Raw genomic sequence first — 23,477 nt, 5'->3', positions numbered from 1 at the left:
GGCAGAGCTTCGCCTGCCTTCAGTCTCTCATCTTATTGATGAATGCATTTCCCAGTTTTGAGTTGATTCCTGTCACCTCTTCCTGTGTGTGGACGCAGGTTGGAGGTCACACCATGCTGCCCATCCGCTGGATGCCCCCAGAGAGCATCATGTACCGGAAGTTCACCACAGAGAGCGACGTGTGGAGCTTCGGAGTCATTCTGTGGGAAATCTTTACTTACGGCAAACAGCCGTGGTTCCAACTCGCCAACAACGAGGTACACAATCACTTAGACACACGTGGTAGTCTTACTGACTAGTTTTAATCTTAGTTTGGATATAAAATGAATTTGATTAGTTCGCAACATGTTGGGTTTTGTTCTTGTGATGGATCTGAGGTCTGAGAGACAGACTGCTCAGAGCTCTTTTACCCATCAGAATGAGGTTCTGGGTCAAGAAGGAAGAAAAATACCTCAAATAGTAACTGTTTACATACTGAATAAATTTCAATCACTGAAGACAAATAGTTGAGAAATGCAAAAGTGAAAAAGAACGAAAGCTTGTGTTTTGTAAATATGCTCAATGGATTTTAAAGACTGACTCTTCAGCAGAACTGAAATCTCGTATTATTCAGTCCGTGGCAGATATCAGAACATGTTTTGATTTGACTTCTAGTTTACATGTAAAAGCAAAGGGAAGAATCAAAAGAGAAAAACATGAAACAGAATAAAGTCCAAGAATTTTTACTGTCAGACATAGTTTTCTCTGCTCTTAAAAAGCCTTTTTAAGACCGTGATTTCTGAGCATGTTGTCACACTGGTTGAACCGTTTGAAGTGACCGCTGCTGCCTGTCCTCCTCTTCTGCCGCAGGTGATCGAGTGCATCACTCAGGGCAGGGTTCTGGAGCGTCCCCGGCTCTGTCCCAAGGAAATCTACGACATGATGCTGGGCTGCTGGCAGAGGGAGCCGCAGCAACGCCTTAATATTAAAGACATCCAGAAGATGCTGTTTACGCTCATGAAAGCCACACCAGTCTACCTGGACATACTGGGCTAGAGGCGGTTCAAGCGAAGAACGAAAGGGAAGCTGAACCTGATCGTCGCTGGATCGAAGACAAACGGACGGCCTTGGAGCGGAAGACAGAGCCTGGACACACAGCACAAACTGTGACTGAGCCGCGGGAATCGGGGTTGGGGGTGAACTCTACGTTGTTTTTACGCCGTCGGGCACGGCGGCGAGCGGTGTGACGAGCGTCCGGCCGCACCGGAATGAACCGGTCTGCCGGAACGTTGCGCTGGAAGTCGGCGTTGGACGTCTTTGGTCAGGTCTTTCTTTTGAATGAAGTCAGTATTGTGTGGAGCGAGTTGTGCTCGTCTAGTACACAGTAGTTCTCCTAGGCTAACACTTTGAGTCCCATCGTTTCTTTACCATCGTCATCTGGATCATCGCAGCTCGTCTCTTTATGACGCCTGACTTAGTGACTTTCAGCTTGGTGCTTCTTCTTCTTTTTTTTTTTAAGTTGTCTTTCCCCATCATTTTCCTGTGTGATTTTATATGTTCATGCCATTGTCAAAAAACCCCCAACAATCAGATCCCACCGCTCTCTGAGGAGTGTTCAGGATAGTTACACACATTTATTGTGAGAAACTCAACGGGACAACTTTTCTCGCCCCTGCTGCTCACCGACGCACCGAGGAAACACCTCAACATAGAAGAAAGTCACTCATCAAGGCCCGAGCTGTTCAGTCTCAGCACGCTTTTACTGTTTTCATCTGCAAAGACACACACACACATACACACACACACACACACACACACACACACACACACACACTGAAGTCTTTTCTTAGTCTACTGAGAATGTGACCCTCTAAACTCTAAGCCTGCAGCCATGGTCTGTGGAAGTCTGCCGCCATGTGACGGACCGAAGTGCCTCCTACTACTTTCAAAACACGGGAAAGTCCCAAAAAAAAAGAAAAAAACAAAAAAAAGAGCACTTTTACATATTGTTTACCTGCCTAAAAATGTACTCTAGCGATAAACTGTCTTCATTTTTCTGACAAAACACCTAATCTCAGCACTCTGTATTGCAAAAAGAAGAAGTGAAAGAAGCTTTTTGTACCTTTTAGCAGTTTGACAGGAGAGCCAAACTAGTGACGTTAGATTGCAGTTTTTTTTAAGCATATATTCTATTAAGTTATTTTTTTATCTTAAGATGAAGAGAGGACCTCTGCCATTCTCCAAAGCCATTTGAACATGCTGCCACCCGCCTGAAGACATGAAGAGAAATCAATAGGGGGAAAAAAGTTTTGCCTGGATCGACTGAATCCAAACCAGGTAACGTTTTTAATTCAAATCTGAACCTGGACCACCTGGTGAGGCTACAAATACAATTTTGTTACTTTTTGCAAGAATGTATATACTGTAAATCTCTGTTTTAGCTCACTTGTTAACTTATTTCTTTTTTTTTTTTGTTTCTTTTCAGCTTGTCGGTGTAGTTAAGTGAAGGAAAGTAAAGGCTTTGATCTTTTTTTAAAAAGAAATTGATGTAAAATACTGTTATTAGATGCTTTATTTAGTAAGATTGTTCTTTCTAACAGGATACTGTGTTTTTATTTGTAGTTAATTTTAGCTGTTTATTTTATTATTTATGAGTCAAGGCAATAGAGGTTTTTATTCAACCTGTTCAAGCGCTGGATTACGAGGGATCCGTTAATCCGTCAGAGTGATCGCTGTTCCATCTGATCATGTATGTCACTGCCACGGCATCCATCCCCAGGACGCATTTCTGCTTCTGTGAGTGAAAGCTCAGCTTCTTGTCCATCTTCAGCCAAACGGTTGAACGCTCTCCGCTCCAGAGTCCGTTCTGTTCAGAGCGAGGCGCCCGTTTGATTATATGCTCATCTTTTTTTGAAAACACTCCCTTTAACGGTGATATGAAGCGGATACCGGACGAGGCCCCGTTCACACAGCGTCTTCAGGTGAAGAAGCAAACATGCTCCCGACATCGTCTTCAACAGGTCGCTGTGCAAACGATGCATTTTCACTTGAGATGTCTTGTAAACGGGGCCTTTCATTTCATTTTTTTTTTTTATTTTCTTGTGGATAAAGATGAAAAACCTGCAGGCAGTCTGACAGTCTGTGACGTCCTCTTTGGTACTTCATGTCTTTTGGCCATTATATACCTGTTGAAGCATCATGTGAGTGTGTGAGTATCTTCTATCTATATGTTTGGTTATCAAAGGTTAGAACCCATTGATACAAAAGACAAAAAAAGCCATGGAGGAGTCTTAGTTGAATGCTTGTTTGCCGTTTGTCTTAAGGAGTGTTCCTCACTCCTGGTCCTGGACGCCGACTGAGGTGTGTCGGTGTGTGTTCCCATCAGTCCCGTGCATGGCAGCGGTCTCCCGGATCAGGACTGGTGAACACCGGTGTGACGGTGGACTGTAGATAGTGGAGATAGTGTGAATCACTGTTCTGACACCTGTGTGTGGCCTTGGACTTTTCCTGGAAGCTGATCTGCTTCGAAAAATGCAGAAAAACTGCCAGAATAGGTTTCAAACCCTGCCCAGAGGTTTAATATTTCTCTATTCTTCATGCATAGGCCACTACTGGCAGCTCCTCCTGAGTTCTGGTCTTTGACGCTCTTATGGAGTTGACGCTGACGCCTAATGCCGTTCCGCCCGGTGTTCTGCCCTCACTGTGTGTTTTCCCTGCGTTGTGTCCTCCAGTAGGTCATGTTTTACCTCGAAGCAGAGACTCGTTGTGTAAGACGAGAGCGTTGAGCCACTCAGAAAAGACTCCATGAACATTTAGAGGTGCAGAATGCGTCACAGGCGCCATGTTTTTGACTGTTTACATGATGTCCAACCACTGAAAGCTGCTGGTCCTCATGTTGCAAGGTTTCCTCATGACTTGCCGCGTAATGATGGTTTTCCACCTCTCTTCATACATCTGATGGGTGTGTTGAGAAGCAGAGACAGGGAATTGTTTAAGGTTGTTCTAGAAATAACCCTTTCATTTTCCATTGAACTGCATATTTCCACACCAAAAATCCCGCTACAGGCAGTGAATGTGAAATTAAACTCTGCTGTTTGATCAAACATAAGGCCCATGGGCCGAAAAAAGACCCACAAGAGACTTCAATCCTGCCCACCGAGAAAATTTTAAAAATCGCCAAGAAACCTTTGACTTTTTAACAAATTTATGAAAAGTTGCAGACACAAGACAACACTGAGCCCCGAGCTGAGATATCAGTGATGCTGCCATGAAAGCCCTGCTGTCAGAGCCCATTTGTAAAAACACCCATAATGCAACAGCTGGAGGAGAAGTTTTTTTTATTTATTTTTTTTTAAATAGGAATTCAAGTCATTTCAGGTTTCTGAAAATCATTTTTATATTTTTTTTCCTCTCCATTTCTTGTGGTTTTAGCTTTTTTTTTTTTTTTTTTCAGATTTCACCTATATTTTTGAATCACTTTTTAGCCCGCCATGTCAATCAAATAAAAATGAGATGTTTATTCATGTGTATTTGGCTTATTGGAGCTACAGGCTGCAGAACCCCACGGCTCCTGAACTAATCATGTTTGACCCCCTGATTCCAACCCTCAGATGTATTTTGCCTTCCCTGAGTGAAAATCTGTCAGTTGGGTTTTCGTGCAACCAGAAAGTCAGGAAGATGCACTATAGCAGCTACGATCGCTGAGCTCACGCACTCACACTCGGTCCAGAAATGACGTGAAATTGTTTAATAGTTGAAATCTTTCATGCTAGTTTAGTTTAGTCCTGTGAGACCAGAAGTGTTCGTTCATGCTGATGCTGCTGTCTGATCTCTCCTGTTTGCTGCTAACTTGGCTCATGGTGTTTCACTCAGGACAGCAGCTGCAGACTTACTGGAGGACAGAACTAATCCCATATGACCACCTTCTGTTCGTGATTTCTCTGGGCTCCACTCCTCCCTTCGCCTTCCTCTCCTCTATTTACTCAGTCTATCTTTCACTCTTCTCTCTCTGTCGGTCGTTCCTCTGCATCGTGTTTCCCATAAGAGTATTTAAACTGAATGTGTTACGATCATCATTACTCAGTCGATGTATGTCTTCTGTTCTTTCTATCTTTATAGAAAAAAAAAGTGCTATATATTCATCTGCATACATAACTCTGTGTGGTATTAGAATAATTTAATATGCTGTCCTTCAGAAAAGCTGAGGTGTGGTGAACTTTGGGGTGGCTCTGTGTATGCTTCTGACTCATTAAAAGAGACTTCACTGAACTCTGGCTTTGGTTTGTTTTTCCTTCAGGCAGAGGCGAGAATACCTGGGAAAGACTGATATATTCCCTGGAATGAAATGACTGCAATGCAATCAATCAATTAAAAATCCAAGGACGACTCTACTGTAAAAGTACAACATGAAAAAGTGCAATTAAATGGTCCATTTCTGGTTATATAGCTCAACACACAGCAAATTCAAATGTTCGCTTTAAATGAGAAACAAAAGGAACAGGTTGAAGTCAGTGGATTAACTGCTATACCAAACTATTACGATAAATTCTAGAGATTAAAATAAATGAGATAAATTTCAAAGGTAAGGATTTAGGATGAAAACACAACTTTTCTGGAATGAAAACACAAAAATGATGCATTTTCACTAGAAATGTGTAAAACGAGACCTAAGATTCACTGTAATTTCATCAACCAGCAGAAGGGTGTTTTAGTCCATTTATCGTAAAGCTCTTTCCTCATGTAACCCTCTCACCACCGGCTCTACATAAAACACTGTATAATGGACGGATGAAATAAGAGTCCCTTTAGATTAATAAAATTAAGGTGAGAGAGACATTCCAATGAAAAAAACAGTCTAGGGTAATGTATGATTCTCACTTCACTTTGTATGAATACACCGCAGAAATAATACAACCACAACGATTGAAGTGAACTCTGTATTGAACTCTTTCAAAACCACATCAAATTAACACCTTGAATGGACAATGAATCAATCAACATAAACACAATCACCCGGGATTTAAATGAAAAAAACTATATTCTGTGAGCCTGAGTGCACTCTTGTTTTAAAGTTCAGTTTATAGTTCGTTGGCGCGCTTTATGTTGGAGCTCTTAAATGGCGTTCCCCCCCAGTTTCAAAGGTGACGGTATCCCTGCCACACCTGTAGTTCCCCTGCCGGCAGACTGTCCTCTCTCTGTGCGAAGAAACAGCGGCCAACTGCAGGGCTCGGTCCCTCCTGCAGACCACGTACTGACCTCCACCAGGCAGCGTCCGTGCTGTTTCCACAGCTCCCACCGACAGCGCTCCCCGTTCCTGTGGCGTCCGACGTTCCTCAAGCAAGCCGTGCCAAGGCCGCTCCAGCAAGCTAAGCTAATCTCGTTAGCTCCAGCTGCACGGCAAGTAAGCACGGGGTTCCGTCATCAAAACCCGCTCCAACCGACAGGATGAGCGAGGTCCACCCGAGAAAAGTCCGCCTGACTGGGATATAATCCAGATTTCGCTCTCCAGTACGGCTCCAAGTCTGGTTTCCTCCCCACACGTTTCTCGTTCTCTCGTTCCTCCATGCGCGGCCCCCGTGAACCTCCGCGCCGACGCAAACTAGTCCCTCCTGCTGTGTCGTCACACACGCAAAAAAACTTTCTCCAAATACAAAAAAAATAATCAATATCAATTAACTATTTTTGAATTCAGTTCACAACCTCACCATGAATTATAAAAAAACATTTTAACAACCATTTATGAATTTGATTCTGAACATACATAAACATCAGATAATTAAAAAACAACAACAGAGAAACACACAACTGATATTTATCAGGTTATTACACTCTCCCCCCACTAATTTAAAGGCATGCCCTCATGACTTTGTACATTACACAAATATATCAGTATCCCAAAAATGAATCACCTTGTAACATTCAAGCAACAAGTGGAGTGCCAATCCACTTATAAAAACAGGAAACATGCCTAACTGTGGGAGTGGCAATAATACTGGGACTACCAAGAGTGTCATAGGTTAACTTGAGAGGAGCTCGCCTGAGTCTGTGTGCACGTCTGGTCTCAGTCTCAAAAGCAACGTCCGGCTCAGTTTCAAAGTCTGTCTCATCTTCATGAGTTGACGGAGGTTCAGGCTCTTCGACTGTCTCAGCTGGCTCTGAACGTCCCTCTTTCTCACTCGCTTCTGGTGAAGCCACAGAGTCCACTGTTGATGGCTGTTCATTCTGGTCATGCCACAGAATGTCGAGGTCAAGACTGAAAGGTTCAGTACTTCCAGTGTGATCCCCGTTCCTGTGAGCTCCATCATCAAACCATACACCCTGTTCTTCATCATCTGAGTCTGAACTCTCAACATTATGTGCAGTAACTGTCCCTTCTTCATCTTCCAGTCTGTTCAACAATTCGACTGGTGTCTGTTCACTGTCTGATTGGTCAACACCATTGCAATGTCTCTTTCTCCTCCTATGCTTGGTTCTGACAGGAAGTGCACATTCAGGATCAGAAAGTGGCTGCTGAGTCACAGTTTGTCCCAGGGGTAGGAGGTGATTCCGATGGAGAGTTTTTTCTGGTCCCTGTCCATCAGCCGGTCTTAACCGAAACACGGGCAAGTCGGACATTTGACTCTCAACAATGTACGGGTTAGAAGCCCAACGATCAGCTAACTTGTGCTTCCCTGATAACCCCAAGTTCCGTATCAGAACCCTGTCCCCAGGCAACAACTGTGTAAAACGAATCTTTTGATCATATCTCTGTTTGTTGTCTTTGTTTTGCTTAGCAGCAGCTGCTTCAGCTAAGTTATATGCTGCTTTTAACTCCCTTTTCAGGTCAGCAACATACTTCAAGTACTTTTTGGGTCGAGTTCCATCACTTGAAGTTCCAAAACAAAGATCCACAGGCATTCTGGCCTCACGCCCAAACATGAGATAATAAGGGGAGAACCCGGTGGCCTCATTAGGAGTGCAGTTATATGCATGGACCAACTGTGCAACATACTGACTCCACCTTCTCTTTCTGCTCGGCTCCAAAGTCCCCAACATGTCTAACAATGTCCTGTTGAATCTCTCGGGCTGAGGATCACCCTGAGGATGATAGGGGGTGGTCCTGGATTTGTCAATGCCAAGCATAGTCAACAGCTCACGAATAAGACAACTCTCAAAGTCCCGTCCCTGATCACTATGCATCCTCTTCGGCAGCCCATAGTGAACAAAGTACTTCTCCACCAAAACCTTTGCCACAGTCGCCGCTTTCTGATCTTTTGTGGGGAAGGCCTGAGCGTACCGTGTATAGTGATCAGTGACAACAAGAACGTTTTCAGTGTTGCTTGAGTCTGGTTCGATGGATAAAAAATCCATGCACACCAAATCCAGTGGACCATCACTGTGCATATGAGACAAAGGGGCAACTTTTCGGGGTAGAGTTTTCCTCCTGATGCAGCGTGCACATGCTTTGCAATAGTCCTCGACCGCAGTTTTCATCCTCGGCCAGTAAAACCGGTCTTTAATCAATCCATAGGTCTTATCCACCCCGAGATGACCAGAATCATCATGTAGTGACTTCAGCACCATCTCCCTATACTTCTCAGGCAAGACAAGCTGAAATTGTTGTGCTTTGCCAGGGGGAGTTGTGAACCGGTACAGGACACCCTGTTGCATCTTGAAATTACCCCATTCTCTCAAAAGTGAAGGGCAGGTTTCATGTTTAGTCTTGTCAACTCTCGACACATCACCCTGCTGAAAAGCTGACCATATTTCTCCAATGGCAACATCCTCTTGCTGAGCTTCTGACAACTCCCTGTGAGTCAAAACTGGCATTCCTTGGGTGTTCAGAGTGGACAAATTACAGAAAACCTGTGGAAGGGCATGGACAGAAGGCACTAACTGATCAATTGCCCTTGTCAGACAATGATTTCTCTGCTTGGTCACTGTAGAACTCTGACACATAGCTCTCACACCTGCAGGGGAAATGTCTTTCCATTTTTGTTCTGAGGTCTGTGAAAGATGTGGGCGACGCGACAACGCATCAGCATCAATGTTTTGAACCCCAGACCTGTACTTCAGGCTGAAGTCATATGTCGACAATGCCGCTAGCCAGCGGTGACCGGTGGCATCAAGTTTAGCAGAGGTCAGCACATAAGTCAGTGGATTGTTGTCCGTGCGGACTTCAAACTTCACCCCATACAGGTAGTCATGTAGCTTATCCACCACTGCCCACTTCAATGCCAGAAACTCAAGTTTATGAGCAGGGTAATGTTTTTCCGAGGGAGTTAAGCTCCGACTCACAAAAGCAACTGGTCTCAGGCCTTCGCCCTGATCCTGATAAAGCACACCCCCTAAGCCTTCTCGGCTGGCATCCACGTGCAAAACGTAGGGTAACCGTGGATCGGCAAAAGCTAACACAGGAGCTTGTGTAAGTCTCTGCTTAAGCATTTCAAAGGCTGCTTCACATTCTCCATCCCATCTACTCCCAAAAGGCTCAGCTGGGTTGAGGTAGTCCCTGTTGTTGTTCAACTTCGACTTCTTTGCAGCAGGTGGATAACCGGACAGTAGTTGGTTCAAAGGATAAGTGATTTTGGAATAATCCTTCACGAACCGCCTGTAGTATCCACAGAAACCAAGAAATGACCTCAAAGCAGTTACTGTGGTTGGTCTGGGCCATGTGGTTACAGCCTCGGTCTTTTTGGGATCGGTAGACACACCATTTTGAGAGATGACATGTCCAACATATGTCACTGATGGCTGACAAAACTGGCATTTGTCCAGCGACAGCTTAAGCCCTTCATCCTTGAGTCGATCAAGCACCTTTAACAACCTCGCCTCATGCTCTTCAAGAGTGGCACCAAACACAATAAGGTCGTCAAGATAAACCAACACCTCAAGCAGATTCATGTCCCCGACAGTTTTCTCCATAATGCGTTGGAATGTGGCAGGAGCCCCTGACACTCCCTGTGGCATCCGTTCAAATTGGTAGAAACCAATCGGGCAAATGAAAGCCGTCTTTTCTTTGTCACTCTCACTCATCGGCACTTGATAGTAGCCACTCCTCAAGTCAAGCACACTGAACCATTTGCTGCCATTTAGACAAGCTAAAGCATCTTCAATCCTCGGCACAGTATACTGGTCTGGGACAGTACGCCTGTTCAAGGTCCTGAAATCCACACACATCCGTATTTTGCCATTCTTTTTCCTTACCACCACTATAGGCGAAGCATAAGGGCTGCGGGACTCAGTAATGATCCCAGCCTTCTTTAGCTGCCCTAAATGCTCTCTCAATGCCTCAACATCAGCAGGTGGCAGTCGACGAGACCTCTCCCTGAAGGGTCTGTCGTCGGTGGTTTTAATGGTGTGGCATGTGTTTTGACTGCATCCCACGTCAAACTCATGAGTGGAGAAAACTTCGGAGCGCTCCATCAATTTCTTTGTCAGTCTCTCTTTCCATTCTTTAGAGACAGGAGAATCTCCAAAATTTAAAGAGGCTGGAGTCATTTTATTCTTGGACTTATCTTTGGTCTCTTTGCTCACTCCATGTGGAGGCATCACCTCCACAGGAAAGAGATGAGCAATTGGCGTGCCCTTGGTCAGCGTGACTGCTTTGGCTGAAACATTTCTGACAAGCACCGTGATTCTTTTCGACATTACTACAGATGATGCCTGCAGTTCTGACCGCACCAGAATCTGATCGGGGAATCTTGAGTCATCTGACTGTTCATCGGGAGAATCCACAAGGATCGCATGACTACTGGGAATTCCTTGAAACTTTGGAACACCTGTCACTCTAGCCACTCCCCCAGGGCGCAAGGTTACAGGTTTTGTTTGAGTGAACCACACAGTCCCTCTCTTATCATCGTCATCATCACAACAGGGTGGCGTGTCAGCTAACTTTTCAAACACACCTTGGAACACAGGGTGAATTTGCATTGTGCTCAAAAAGTCCTCCCCCCTCTTGTCTTTACAGCTTTTCAGCAACCGCTGCACAGTGGGTGTGTTTGTGCCAATGAGAATGGATGCCTCGCCTTTAACCGCGGGGTCAGGACAGACCAGCACAAGAGCATCAATGTTCTCAACCACTCCGACATCAGCCTCCATGAACTCCAACCTGACTGACAAATAACCATCATAAGGGTACTCAGAAGGGCTAAGTCCCCATATTTGTAAGGCACTGATAGGCGTCAATGGCAAATGAGTCAGGTACTTCTCATAGAAAGACTTGTACAGCAGAGTAACTTGAGAGCCAGTGTCAAGGATGGCTTTAGCATAAATGCCCTCAATCTGTACTGACACAGCTGAACTGGGGCCCACTAAGCCTTCTGGTATAGTGTCTACCACTTGTTTATCACTTTTGATGCACTTGTTGGAACGTGTTTTTACCACCGGGACCCCAGGCCGTTCCTTTACTGGGTCCCTCGGTAGTTTCCCATTTTCTTGGTTAATTTTATCAGGCGATTGTTGACTCTCTTGAGGTTCTCCTCACCCTCACACTCACGTTTGAAATGTCCATCCTCCCCGCACTTATAACAGAAAATCCCTGGTTTGTCCTCATCATAGTGGGACTTTTGTAGCTGATCACTTTTCCTGAATTTCCCTTTTGGGATTTCGGCCCGTGCTTCGCGGGTGTCTGTGGGAGTCATTATGGTTGCAGCTCTAAGATTCACCATCTCTGCCTTCATGACACTGATCTCTTTTCTCAGCTGCTCCACATCAGAGTGCTCTTTGTCATCAGAAGTTGGTAAGGGCACTGAAACAGTGTTGGACACAACTTTACTTTTGACATCACGTCTGCTCTGAAGCACATCCTCCTCCTCCCTCACTTCCTTCAATAACTCGCTAAAAGAAGGAGGTGCTCGCAGCTTATGAGTCATGCGGATGCGTAAGGCAATCATGTCACTGGGTAACGCACCCCTCACAATCTGGTCAACGCGAAGCTGATCCATTTCAGGAACCTTGATCCCACCTTTTCGCAACACAGAGTGCAGTAATTTATCCAACCTGAACAGGTAACTGGAAAGTTTTTCACCATCATTCTGAAATGTGTGTCTGAATCTCACAAGAAGGTCAGAAGTGCTCTCAGTGGTCCCAAAAGCCACTTCCAAAGCCTGCATGTAGTCATAAGAAGTAGCAGAAGGGTTCTGCGTTTTTAGAAATCGGACAATGTCTGCTGCAGGCCCTTTCAAACTTTCCACCACTCTCTGTTTTTTTACAGCATCATTGCACTGCCACTCCTCGAGCAAATGCATGGTCTGCTCAGCCCAAGCATCGTACTCCTCTTCCCCACTGGGAACAGGCTTGACTCCAGAAAACATGCGCAGCTTGCGGTAGCTATGGGTATCAGCAGAGGCTGGGCTACATTTGTCCACAATGGAGCTAAGTGCATTGATCAGTGCTGTGTTTACATTAAGTGGGGAGGGATCAAGAAACCCTTGGATGTCAGCAACCGTCTTCCCTTCCTGCTCCAAAAAGGACAGTAGTTTATCTTTAAACCCTCCCTCCCCTTGAGAAACAGGAAGCACATGAACAGGCCAGGGCCCAACTTCCCCGGGAAGTCCAACACAGTCTGGCAGGTCTTGCTTAGTCAGGTCAGTGGAAGTCCGAATTAGCACAAACTGCGTCTTAGAAGCGGTGTCAAGACAGCGATCGACAATCGTACATTTTCCCAAAACTTTGACCTGGCTTAAAGCTCTGAGCAGCACATCATCTGCAACATCAGAAGCAATGTTACTCAACACAAGAGCATTTTCACAGGCGACCTGTTTCCTTCTGCACCATGCTTCAATCTCAGCAGCATCCATTTTGAAAGTCACACAGAATCACACAAGATGCTGACTTAGTTCGCCACGAGTTTCACACATCCACAGAAAAATAAAACAATCCCGGACGAGCCCCCAAAAATGTAACCCTCTCACCACCGGCTCTACATAAAACACTGTATAATGGACGGATGAAATAAGAGTCCCTTTAGATTAATAAAATTAAGGTGAGAGAGACATTCCAATGAAAAAAACAGTCTAGGGTAATGTATGATTCTCACTTCACTTTGTATGAATACACCGCAGAAATAATACAACCACAACGATTGAAGTGAACTCTGTATTGAACTCTTTCAAAACCACATCAAATTAACACCTTGAATGGACAATGAATCAATCAACATAAACACAATCACCCGGGATTTAAATGAAAAAAACTATATTCTGTGAGCCTGAGTGCACTCTTGTTTTAAAGTTCAGTTTATAGTTCGTTGGCGCGCTTTATGTTGGAGCTCTTAAATGGCGTTCCCCCCCAGTTTCAAAGGTGACGGTATCCCTGCCACACCTGTAGTTCCCCTGCCGGCAGACTGTCCTCTCTCTGTGCGAAGAAACAGCGGCCAACTGCAGGGCTCGGTCCCTCCTGCAGACCACGTACTGACCTCCACCAGGCAGCGTCCGTGCTGTTTCCACAGCTCCCACCGACAGCGCTCCCCGTTCCTGTGGCGTCCGACGTTCCTCAAGCAAGCCGTGCCAAGGCCGCTCCAGCAAGCTAAGCTAATCTCGTTAGCTCCAGCTGCACGGCAAGTAAGCACGGGGTTCCGTCATCAAAACCCGCTCCAACCGACAGGATGAGCGAGGTCCACCCGAGAAAAGTCCGCCTGACTGGGATATAATCCAGATTTCGCTCTCCAGTACGGCTCCAAGTCTGGTTTCCTCCCCACACGTTTCTCGTTCTCTCGTTCCTCCATGCGCGGCCCCCGTGAACCTCCGCGCCGACGCAAACTAGTCCCTCCTGCTGTGTCGTCACACACGCAAAAAAACTTTCTCCAAATACAAAAAAAATAATCAATATCAATTAACTATTTTTGAATTCAGTTCACAACCTCACCATGAATTATAAAAAAACATTTTAACAACCATTTATGAATTTGATTCTGAACATACATAAACATCAGATAATTAAAAAACAACAACAGAGAAACACACAACTGATATTTATCAGGTTATTACACTCAGATAAACATAAGTGCAGCATGTGATGTACCGTTGTCTTAATTTACCCAAATTGATTTGTTTGGAATAATTTATTGATCGTTTATTTATGTATATTGGTGATGATAATGATTTTATTCATGTAGCACCTTTCAGAACATAACATTTTCAAGGAAATTGGCACAAACTGACGTTAAAATCAACTACAGACGATGAGAATGACAGTAGAAACAAAAAATACAATCATGACAAAGGAAGGAATATATGAGAAAACACCAGTTCAGCTTCACACACACACACACACACACTCACGTTCTGATACTAGACCATATATGTCTGTGCTTCAGGTTTCTGGACGTTAAAGTCAGTTGCTGCTGTTTTACTTTTAAATATTAATGAAGCTCCTCCTCTGTTTTCTACTGATAAATCATCTCCAGTCTGGACCATGCGCTCCACTGATAGCCAGCATTTAGGCTGCAACTCTATCCTAAAAGGTCACACAGAGACGTGTGTGTGTGTGTGTGTGTGTGTGTGTGTGTGTGTGTGTGTGTGTGTGTGTGTGTGTGTGTGTGTGTGTGTGTGGAAAGAGGAGATTCCTCTCGGTGCCTAATGTTTACACTGCATCACTCACTTTTTTTTTTTTTTTAGTTTCTAGAGTTTCACCTTATCTGCAGCTATATCGTTGACTCTGTTCCACCAGGGGCCACTAATTCATTCTTTGTCTCTTGTAAACATTTTGCTCCTGAAAGTCTGGAATTACAGTCATTTTCATTTCCATTAATGTTTCAGAATTTAATACCAAATCATTTGACGTCCACTCTGCACTGTTCAGGCTCTGACCATAAAGGTCCCTGTTATTCTGGGTGACTCTCGAATCTAAAAGTACCAACCTAAGTGTCTCAGAGCAACGAAAAACCCAAAACACCATGAAGGTTTTGCATTTTCACTTGAAAACGTTGTGTGAACGGTTCCGGAAAGTCCCAGCGGTAGAAAGTCTCAGTTTCAACACCAAAATATCGATTATGCTCCTTTGAGAATAAAACACAGCTTCACAAGATTACAAAATTATTGAATTCAGTATATTAGCTGCATTTGCATTTGCATTTACAAACATTTTAGTGAATTTAGAGCTGTAGATTGATTAGACATGTATTCCATTTCCAATATCTTTATTATTTTTATATTTCTGGTTTGGACCTTAATTTCATACTTTTACAGGGTACATATTGAAATATTCAGCCTTTACAGAAAGTAATGATGAATGTTTTTATATCAAAGCAAAGTGTGTAAAGCAGCAGCACGTTGCAGGTGAACGTGTCTAAAAACACAACCCGATTATTCCATCATGTTGTGAAACTTCAAGAAAGAATCAAGTGGAGAAAAGCAACCAAACCCAGTGAGCGTCCAGAGGGACGGAGAGACCGTCCCTGATAAGCATGGAGTATGACTTCATGCTTCATATCAGTGTCCCTGTCGCTGGGATTCAGCAGGATTACGTTTACACGGCTCACAGTCTCCCTTGGTAATATGTTTTACCGTAGTTCCACAGGCTTTCAGACTGCTAAATAATTCACTGTTCAGAAATCACTGGACAGATTGAATACACACGCTCAAGTTTCATATTTTGTTTTGTTAAAAACCTGATCTGAGTGATATGGGGGCTCTGCAGGGCGTCCTCTCTGGTGCCTGTCTCGTCCCGTCTTGTCTTCAGCTCCGTCCTCTCTGCTGTGCAGACTGGCTGGTGTGTCTGCGTCCCTCACCCAACTAAGTGTCAAACAACCAATTATCTTCCGAAATACTACCTGGAATATTTAAGTTTCAAGTCCAACTCCTGTGACACAGATGCACCGATGATAATGAGTAATAACCAGTTTAGCCACTCCCTGATACTGAGTACCCATACAAGTACTTCATAAACAAACTAGTAGAGGTACATTGTGCAGTATCAGTATCAGTATCGGTGTCTGTGCTTCCCTAAGTTCAAGCATGCAGAACTAACTGAAATATAGCAATGCAGTCTGTGTATCATTATTTTCCCATGTCAGTGAATGTACTGTCGTATTCACATGCATGAGTGAATTCATGCACACATGCACACATGACCCGCCTGACTAAATGAAGACAGATGAGGAAGCTTTCATATCTGCTTGACACTTGTGACCCTAGGAGAAGATTTGGAAATCTATGAAAGGGGAAAGATGTGAAGGTAAATGCATGTTCCTTTAGTGATGTTAGGTATCAATAAACAAGAGAAAATGATCATCCTTTCTCTCCTACAAGCCAATTTATAATAGTTAACACAATAGTGGAGAAGAGCAAAGCTCCTCTAACCACTCTTCAGTTGTGAATGCTCTATAATGACACTTTTAACTTCAATTTTGGATAAAAATCAAAGTAAATCTGACCGTCCAGTTCAGCACCTTTACTTTTTATGCACTTATTGTTTAGAATAAGGTCCCTGAACGTGCCTTTCCAATTGGGAGGAGTTTGATTTAACAGTTTTCTGTTTGCTGTTGCTGCTTTGGTTGACGTTATAAACTTCTGAGGCTGCTCCGTCTCCGTGGCTGTGGTTGAAACTGAAGCCTTCAGTCTCAGCAGGTCACCTGATACTGAACCATCAGGTTCAGTTTCTTAGAGGATCACAGATGTATCGATGAACCTTGAACTGAGCATCAGATACATGATGAGATGTTCCAAAAAGACACTTATTGGAGCATTGAAACTCTTCTTGGACACACCATCCATACAGATCAAGACACGTGAAGTTTTAGAACAGGCTGCCAGAAACATGACTGAGCCAGAGGAAGAAACCCGACGTGTTTCGCTGTTGCCATCTAGTGGTTGGAGTTGGTGAGTCTGATGTCACAGCAGGTTTGGGATTGAGTATTTCGGATGAATGGAGGCAGCTGAAGACAGGCTCCACCATGGACGCACCACCAGACACAGGACAAACACAGAGAGACGGTTCACGTTTGACTGATCCGTACCGTCTGATGGTGAAAACTGGCAAAAAAATGAAAGTCTCCATCTGAGCCTGGTTCTGCAGAGAGTCTCCACCTCTAAGTCTGGCTCTGCAGGTTTCTTCTTCATTGCAGAAGCCAGGATGTAGAATTAAAGGTGATCTTTAACTGTAGAAAAAAATGACACACACCAAAAGTGAGAGTCTAGCTGTCTGCCAGTTGCTCGTGGGCACTACGGTTTGTTCAGTCCAGTAGTGAGTTCTGTGAATGTAGAGTGAATCCTGCACGGCGCCTGCGGGCCTGGCAGGGCCTTGCCCTCCCTGATCACACTTCCTACATATCACCTGGTGGAAACTCAGAGATTCAGAGCGTGGCCTTTACACTCCCAACAACACGCGCTGAAACAACCCTCACTTTTTATTCTGATGAAACTTGGCGCTGTGATTCTGTTTAGTGATCCAAGACAATCAAGACAGACTAAGACTACACTGTAAAACAGGGCTATTCAATTCATGTAGCATGGGGGCTGAGGAAAAATAAGGAACTGGACAATATGAGTAATTACGGTAACAAATTAATAAATTAGAACAAAATACTGAAGAAATCAATATATTGTATTTTGTAAATGCTTAACAATGCACACTGAGATAGACTGACACATAGGCTCAAGGCACTATTGTATTTAAACTGGCATCAATGCTTCAAAATCAGACCAGAGGTCTATTGCAAAAAAAGTAGGATTCTTTCATCCAGGACAAAGAGGATATCGAAGCTTAATCCCTTATCTTGGTTTAGTTCAACAGGCTCCAGGTGAGAATTATCCAAAAAATATGAACAGCCAGTTAGAGAAATGCCATTAACTGACAGAAAACATATCTCAATTGTACATAACTAACACAATTTTACAGGTAGGCAACACTGAATTTATCTGCACTACAACAACCAACAACAATAACAGAGAACACAAGTGCATGGTGTTGATCAAGCCAAAGGTATTTCAAACTGCAGCACTCAGGTCAGATGAGCCAAACCATTTGTTTATAATTTAATTGATAAACTGACAAAGAACTTACTGGTGCACCAAAAAACAAAACTGCGTAGTACGCCTCTGAACAGAACCTGCTGAGGCCCAGAGTTCTGGGTACTGATTCCATCACAATCAGATTTACTAAGATTTTCCCTCAGCAGAGAAAATTGTTCACTGTTTGATGAGCAGCAGTTAAAGAGCTACTGTATTTTCCAGATCACACGTAAGTATTCTTTTCAGAGAGAGAGAAACAAAATGATTGAAGCCTCTACCTTTTATACCCCTTTATCCTGTGCAGGGTTAGCTGGAGCTCTCAATGGATGAAGACAGGCTCCATCCTGGACAGGAGAGGACAGGCAAGAAACATCATAACCACATATATAGACAGGAGTTTTTTTTTTATTAAGGTTTTCCAATTTTGTTCTTAATTTATGTTTTGTTTTTTTTTTTTTATTGAGCATGAACAGTCATGACAAAATCACAAAACTCCAGAGAAATATAGACAGGAGTCCCAAAGCCAGCCCCCATTTGTCCAGATGGCTGACACCTTTTTTTTAATTGAACATATTGAAAATAAAACAATAATGACAAAAAAACACAAAACTCCAAATCAAAACAAGACATATATCATTCCATATATCAGTCCAGGGGTTTTGGACTGTAGTACATTCCAAGAACGCAGCTCTGTTGTCTCCAAACGGTTCTCACATAGGGGACATTTTGCTGCATCACATTTGAATGGCTTTTGAATAAATTCACTTGAAGGGTACATTTCATTGAGATTTTTAAAGTGCATTTCTTTATATTTTGGAGGAATTGGAAATTTAAGGAATTTAGTCCAAACAGCCACAATTTTATTTGGAGTACAATCTTTGTATCTGAATTAATTGAACGGCCAAATTAATATTTGAGAAATTATTACATCTTTCGTATAAAAATCTACAAGTAAAGCCCAATGAAGTCTATTTCCAAGTTAAGTTGAACACAATTTGCAACATTGAAACAGGACTGCTCAGTTTATCCCCTATGTGTGATTCTAAGCAAAAGAAGAGTGCACATGAATCATTGGAATGTGCATTTTTACAGGCCAAACTGTGACATTCAAAATGTTTTTACTGTAAACTTTTTTCAGCTTCATCAGCTTCTTTGTTTTCTAAAAGGTAAATGACTTTTAAAGTTAATTTTTGTGTGTGCAGCAATATTACATGTAATGTAGTTTATGAAGGCATGAAAGTGCAGAACATTTGCATTTCATTTCTCTGAACATCCCGTCTGTCTAGAACACAATAAAAAGCCTTGAACCCTGAACAATTTGAAACTGTTTTCCATCCGTTTCAACACAATCTTCACAATTCTTTCAAAATAACTTTGATGCATTTGTCTGTTTTTCCTGAACAGCTGCAGCAGGCCCTCGGTGGGGCCAGCCCCTTCAAAGCTTTAAAAGCAAACAAGTAAGCAAGCAAATAAAATCTAACAATATAATCTAAATATAAAGTCAATGCGAAGATGAACAGGGAGCCGGTGCAAAGACACCAGGATGGGGGTAAAGTGTTCCACACCAAGAGAAGTGAACAGCAGACTGTTTGGATTGTGAGCACTGTGGAGGGAAACATCAGTTTGACAAAAATAATATTTTTTAAACCAATTTTTTTTTTTTTTTTTTTAATTTTCTTCATTTGACAATGTCAGGATGAAAAACGAAAAAGGAAAAAGTTGGAGCTGGACTCCACCTGAACGGCTTTTTCTGCACCACTCAGCTCAGGCGCCATCCGGTGGCGAAACCTTGGTATTACAACCACACACCTCCTTGGATTAGTTCGAGGAGCTGACTTGGAGGAATATTAGTGACAAGAAACACAGGGAAAGCTGGGATGGGCTTCAAATTAACAAATTACAACCTGAATAAATAAGACAACTGTGTCAAAGTAGGACAAATCCTGCAAAAATACAAAACGCACAGTTACCCATATTTATAGCCACAAACTAACCTTAAGTGCAGGTTTTCCAACTCTGGAAGGACAGAAAACGTACAAATGCACAGAAAGCACATGTAAACTATTATCTGATATTTAAAACAAAAACTATCTCCACACCAGCTCACTGTTTTCCTTTCGATTTAACTTTATACAAAAAAAAAAAAAATCAAATAATGGCTCAGAACACACCCATCAGTTTTCTAGAGTTACTCAGCGAAACACTCATGTTGTGGACTGTGATGAACATGCACATTTGAACCTACATCCAGCCTTCTTGTTCATAAGGTGAAAAAACCCCCCACAGAAGCAGAACATATAGGAATTTTACCATCCAACCTTTTGAAGTTGAGATGCTCAAGGTCCCAGTCCCGCTTCTTCTTTTGGTGTTGAACAGTGCATGACATAGAAGATCATAGTGTGATATTTGTAACATTTTCAAGCATCAAATGAAGAATCTAATGCTCATTATTCACCTGGACTGCAGGGATGAAAAAAACAAAACAAAACAAAACAAAAAAACAAAAAGAAAAACAAAACAAAACAATGTCTCAATGACAGAAAAATTATTTTTCTCTCCTATTTCTTTGAACCAACTGCTAACCCAAACCCCCCTAATTCTAAGGTTAGTCACAATTTTTTTAAAAAATGTAGTGACATTCCCCCATTAATTAATCGCAATTAATGTGACTAAAACTGACAGCCCTAATCCTAACTATATATGAAAGCTGTTAACCTCATTTGAAAGGTTAAACATGCTTTGCAGCTTCAGTTAAAATTGATTTGGCGGAAAATTACATAAATAGTAGTATTGGCCTTCATTTATCAAACAAACGTACGATGGCGTCTGGCGTTATGAACAACAGGATCGGCATTTATCAGTACGATCATGGTCGTACGGAAAGATGAAATCTCTCCACAGGTCTGACATGGTTTACACAAGTTTGAGTCACTCCGCCAGGTTTTCCAGCGGAGTGATTAAAATAAAAATATTTTTCGAAAGTTCGAAAAAAATATGAAAGCAATATAAAACAAAATATAAAAAAATATTGTTTTGACATACTGTATATTTTCCATTTGACCGTAAATTTTTATTCTTATCAAATAAAATTAATTGGAAAATAGATATACATATAATTTAACGTATGTATGAAAGAAAATTCAAAAACTGTATCACAAATGGATGCAAATCTGAGAAAATGTGCTTTGGATCATAATAGTTTTTAAATTTCCCTTAGTAACTTTTTTGTATTAGATTAAAACTCTACCAACTCTGTTAAAGAGTGTGTAGAGTGCGACGGGTGATGTTTTGGAAAACGGTCAGCCTCCAGGAAGAGCGTGTTTGGAACGGAAATGTCCGGGACCGTCTGCAGTAGGGCTGCACGATATTGGAAAAAACTGACATTGCGATTTTTTGGGGGCTTTGCGATATATTGCGGTATATATTGCGATATTAAAAATGTAAGAATTTTCACCAGATGACCTGAATAGCTCCATTTGAGGAGATACGTGGTGTTTCATACCGCTTGTCGAGCGTGTGGATCATTTTTTAAAATCCCTCTTTAATGATTCACAGTGTGCAACGGCACCATGACTTTCGCTAGGTAAAAATCATCATACGGTGTTATGCCAACAAAGGCTTCTGCAATTGGTTTTTGAGGAGATGAAGTTTCACCTGGGGTCTTTGGTTTTGCACTGGAAATGCAGGAGCTTGTGATGGCGTTTGAAATGGTCCAACAGGTTTGACGTATTACCTCGTGTTGAGGCAACCACGACGAGGCACTGTCAGCAGAGAACGTTTTTTTGTTCCGTATCGTCTTTTTTTTTATAGTCGAAATACTTCCAAATTTCACATGTTGACCTTATTTTGGGGACTAAATCCTTCGTCGCTTCCTCCTGCATGTCGCCTGTGTTCAGAGAGTAGTCTGAGAGTGCCCCCCCCCCTCCCCGCTGTGGAGGAGGGAGGGGGCCGGTGAGTGCCGATTAGGAGGGAAGGAGAGAGAGCGGCTGTGGGGAGCATGGAGGAGCTTGCTGCTCTTACGAAGCAAAACAAAAGTTAAAAATAATAATAAAAAAAATATTGCACATCCTGCGATGTGACTATTGCACGTGCGCACATGGCGATGGCGATGTTCTAACGATATATTGTGCAGGCCTAGTCTGCAGCCTCTGACCGGATGTCCTCTCCACAGTCAGAGGAGGTGCTGAACACCGGAGACGGGCGCATCGGCCTGCTGGGAGACTGGAGAGAGGTGCCCCGGTGTGGGAGTGCCATGCTGCTTCACTCTGGCTCTCTGCCAGTCTGCTCTCACCTCGCAGCCTTGATCAGATCAATCTGCCGACACTTCCCTTCGTATGTTTATCTATTGATCATCACAGTCCAGGATTCTTTTGGACAAAAAGAGCCGGTTTTGCAATTTTACACTAAAGATTCTCTGAAATGAAAGACAGAAATCTTTAAGAACAAAAAGGTTCACAAGCAACAAGTGAGGTTATAGGGAGAATTTAGAAATATTTTATTACATTTTTAGTCCTTGTAGCCATTTTTACAATTGTTTGCTTCACTTTTTAATGGATTTTTCTGCTTTAGATGTTTTATACACCTTGGCTGTGTTACAGCTGTTTTACTTAAGCAGGTATTTTTTTCTTTTTTCCCTGCTTTGTTGCATTAATTTTTTCCTTTTTCCTTTTATCACTTTTTCTTGTTTTTTCCTTGTGTACTCCTTTATTCCATTTTTTCTTATTTTTTATTCCTCTTTTCTTTCCTTTCTTTTACTTTTTCATTTTGTTCTGTTAAAAAAATGTTTGTACTAGAAATTTAGTTTCATTTCATTTCACCATTTTTACACTAATTTTCCAAAAATAATTAATAAAAATAATTAATAAATTTCAATAGTTACTTAGTACTAATAATGAGAATTTAGTTCAACTAAATTTTAGTTTTAATTCAAATGGGCTACTTTTCTGAAAATGGAAAAACCTTTGATGGAAGGAAATAAATACAATTGGAACACTTTTTAATTTTCCAAAAGGAGATGAAATAGTAGAAATGTTACTTGCTGACCAGAGTTGATTAGTTGATTCTTAATTTCTGAAACACGAAACACTCGACTTCATAGATCGATATCGGATCGATATCAGAGCCTCTGCACCTCCTTGGTTCCTCCTGAAATGTGCGTCACGGCTGTTCCCGTGTGACCTGCGGTGACGTGCCGCTCTCGTAGTCGTGCTCGTGTCTCCATCCAGCCCATCCCATCACCGCCGGGACGCCACGCTTTGTCGCTAATGGAGATGTGAACTGCATTTTCATGTATTGTTTTTTTTTTTTTTAATGTGTTAGCCAGTGGCAAATGTTATTGTTGACTTTTGATTTCTGCAGTGATTCCTAGTGTATACCTGAGTTTCTACAGTCGTTATACTGGAGTGTTTCTCTTTTCCTGTTTCCAGCTAACGTTCTGTGGTAGATGACGATGCTGTGATAAAAATCTGGGGTTGATTTTCTGTCTCTGTGATATGCAACAACTGTTCTCACGCATTCTTATTTTTTGAGACCCTGTAAAAACCTTCCTGTGCCTGTTGTTTTCTCTTG

At 42.5% G+C, this 23,477-nt stretch overlaps 1 protein-coding gene and 1 long non-coding RNA gene across 2 annotated transcripts in view; one reads left to right on the top strand and one right to left on the bottom strand.

The window, feature by feature from the left end:
• LOC115391968 (NT-3 growth factor receptor-like) overlaps positions 1–1,197 on the top strand; it is a 40,172-nt gene extending 38,975 nt beyond the window's left edge. The window contains exons 17-18 of the mRNA XM_030096403.1: positions 99–257; positions 850–1,197. Coding sequence (XP_029952263.1) covers positions 99–257; positions 850–1,035 — 345 coding nt within the window. The 3' untranslated portion in view covers positions 1,036–1,197. The remainder of the gene's footprint in view (positions 1–98; positions 258–849) is intronic.
• Positions 1,198–3,463: 2,266 nt separating this feature from the next.
• Positions 3,464–22,147, bottom strand: LOC115391969 (uncharacterized). Its single transcript, XR_003931804.1, has 4 exons — positions 22,079–22,147; positions 16,032–16,035; positions 7,155–7,160; positions 3,464–3,474 (listed from the first exon to the last, which is right to left on the bottom strand). It is a non-coding gene; the product is annotated as an uncharacterized LOC115391969 (long non-coding RNA).
• Between the last annotated feature and the right edge of the window lie 1,330 nt (positions 22,148–23,477).

Source organism: Salarias fasciatus, chromosome 7, assembly GCF_902148845.1.
Source record: "Salarias fasciatus chromosome 7, fSalaFa1.1, whole genome shotgun sequence".
NCBI lineage: Eukaryota > Metazoa > Chordata > Actinopteri > Blenniiformes > Blenniidae > Salarias > Salarias fasciatus.
The sequence above is the reverse complement of the archived record's forward strand: the minus strand, read 5'-3'. Positions and strand labels throughout refer to the sequence as shown.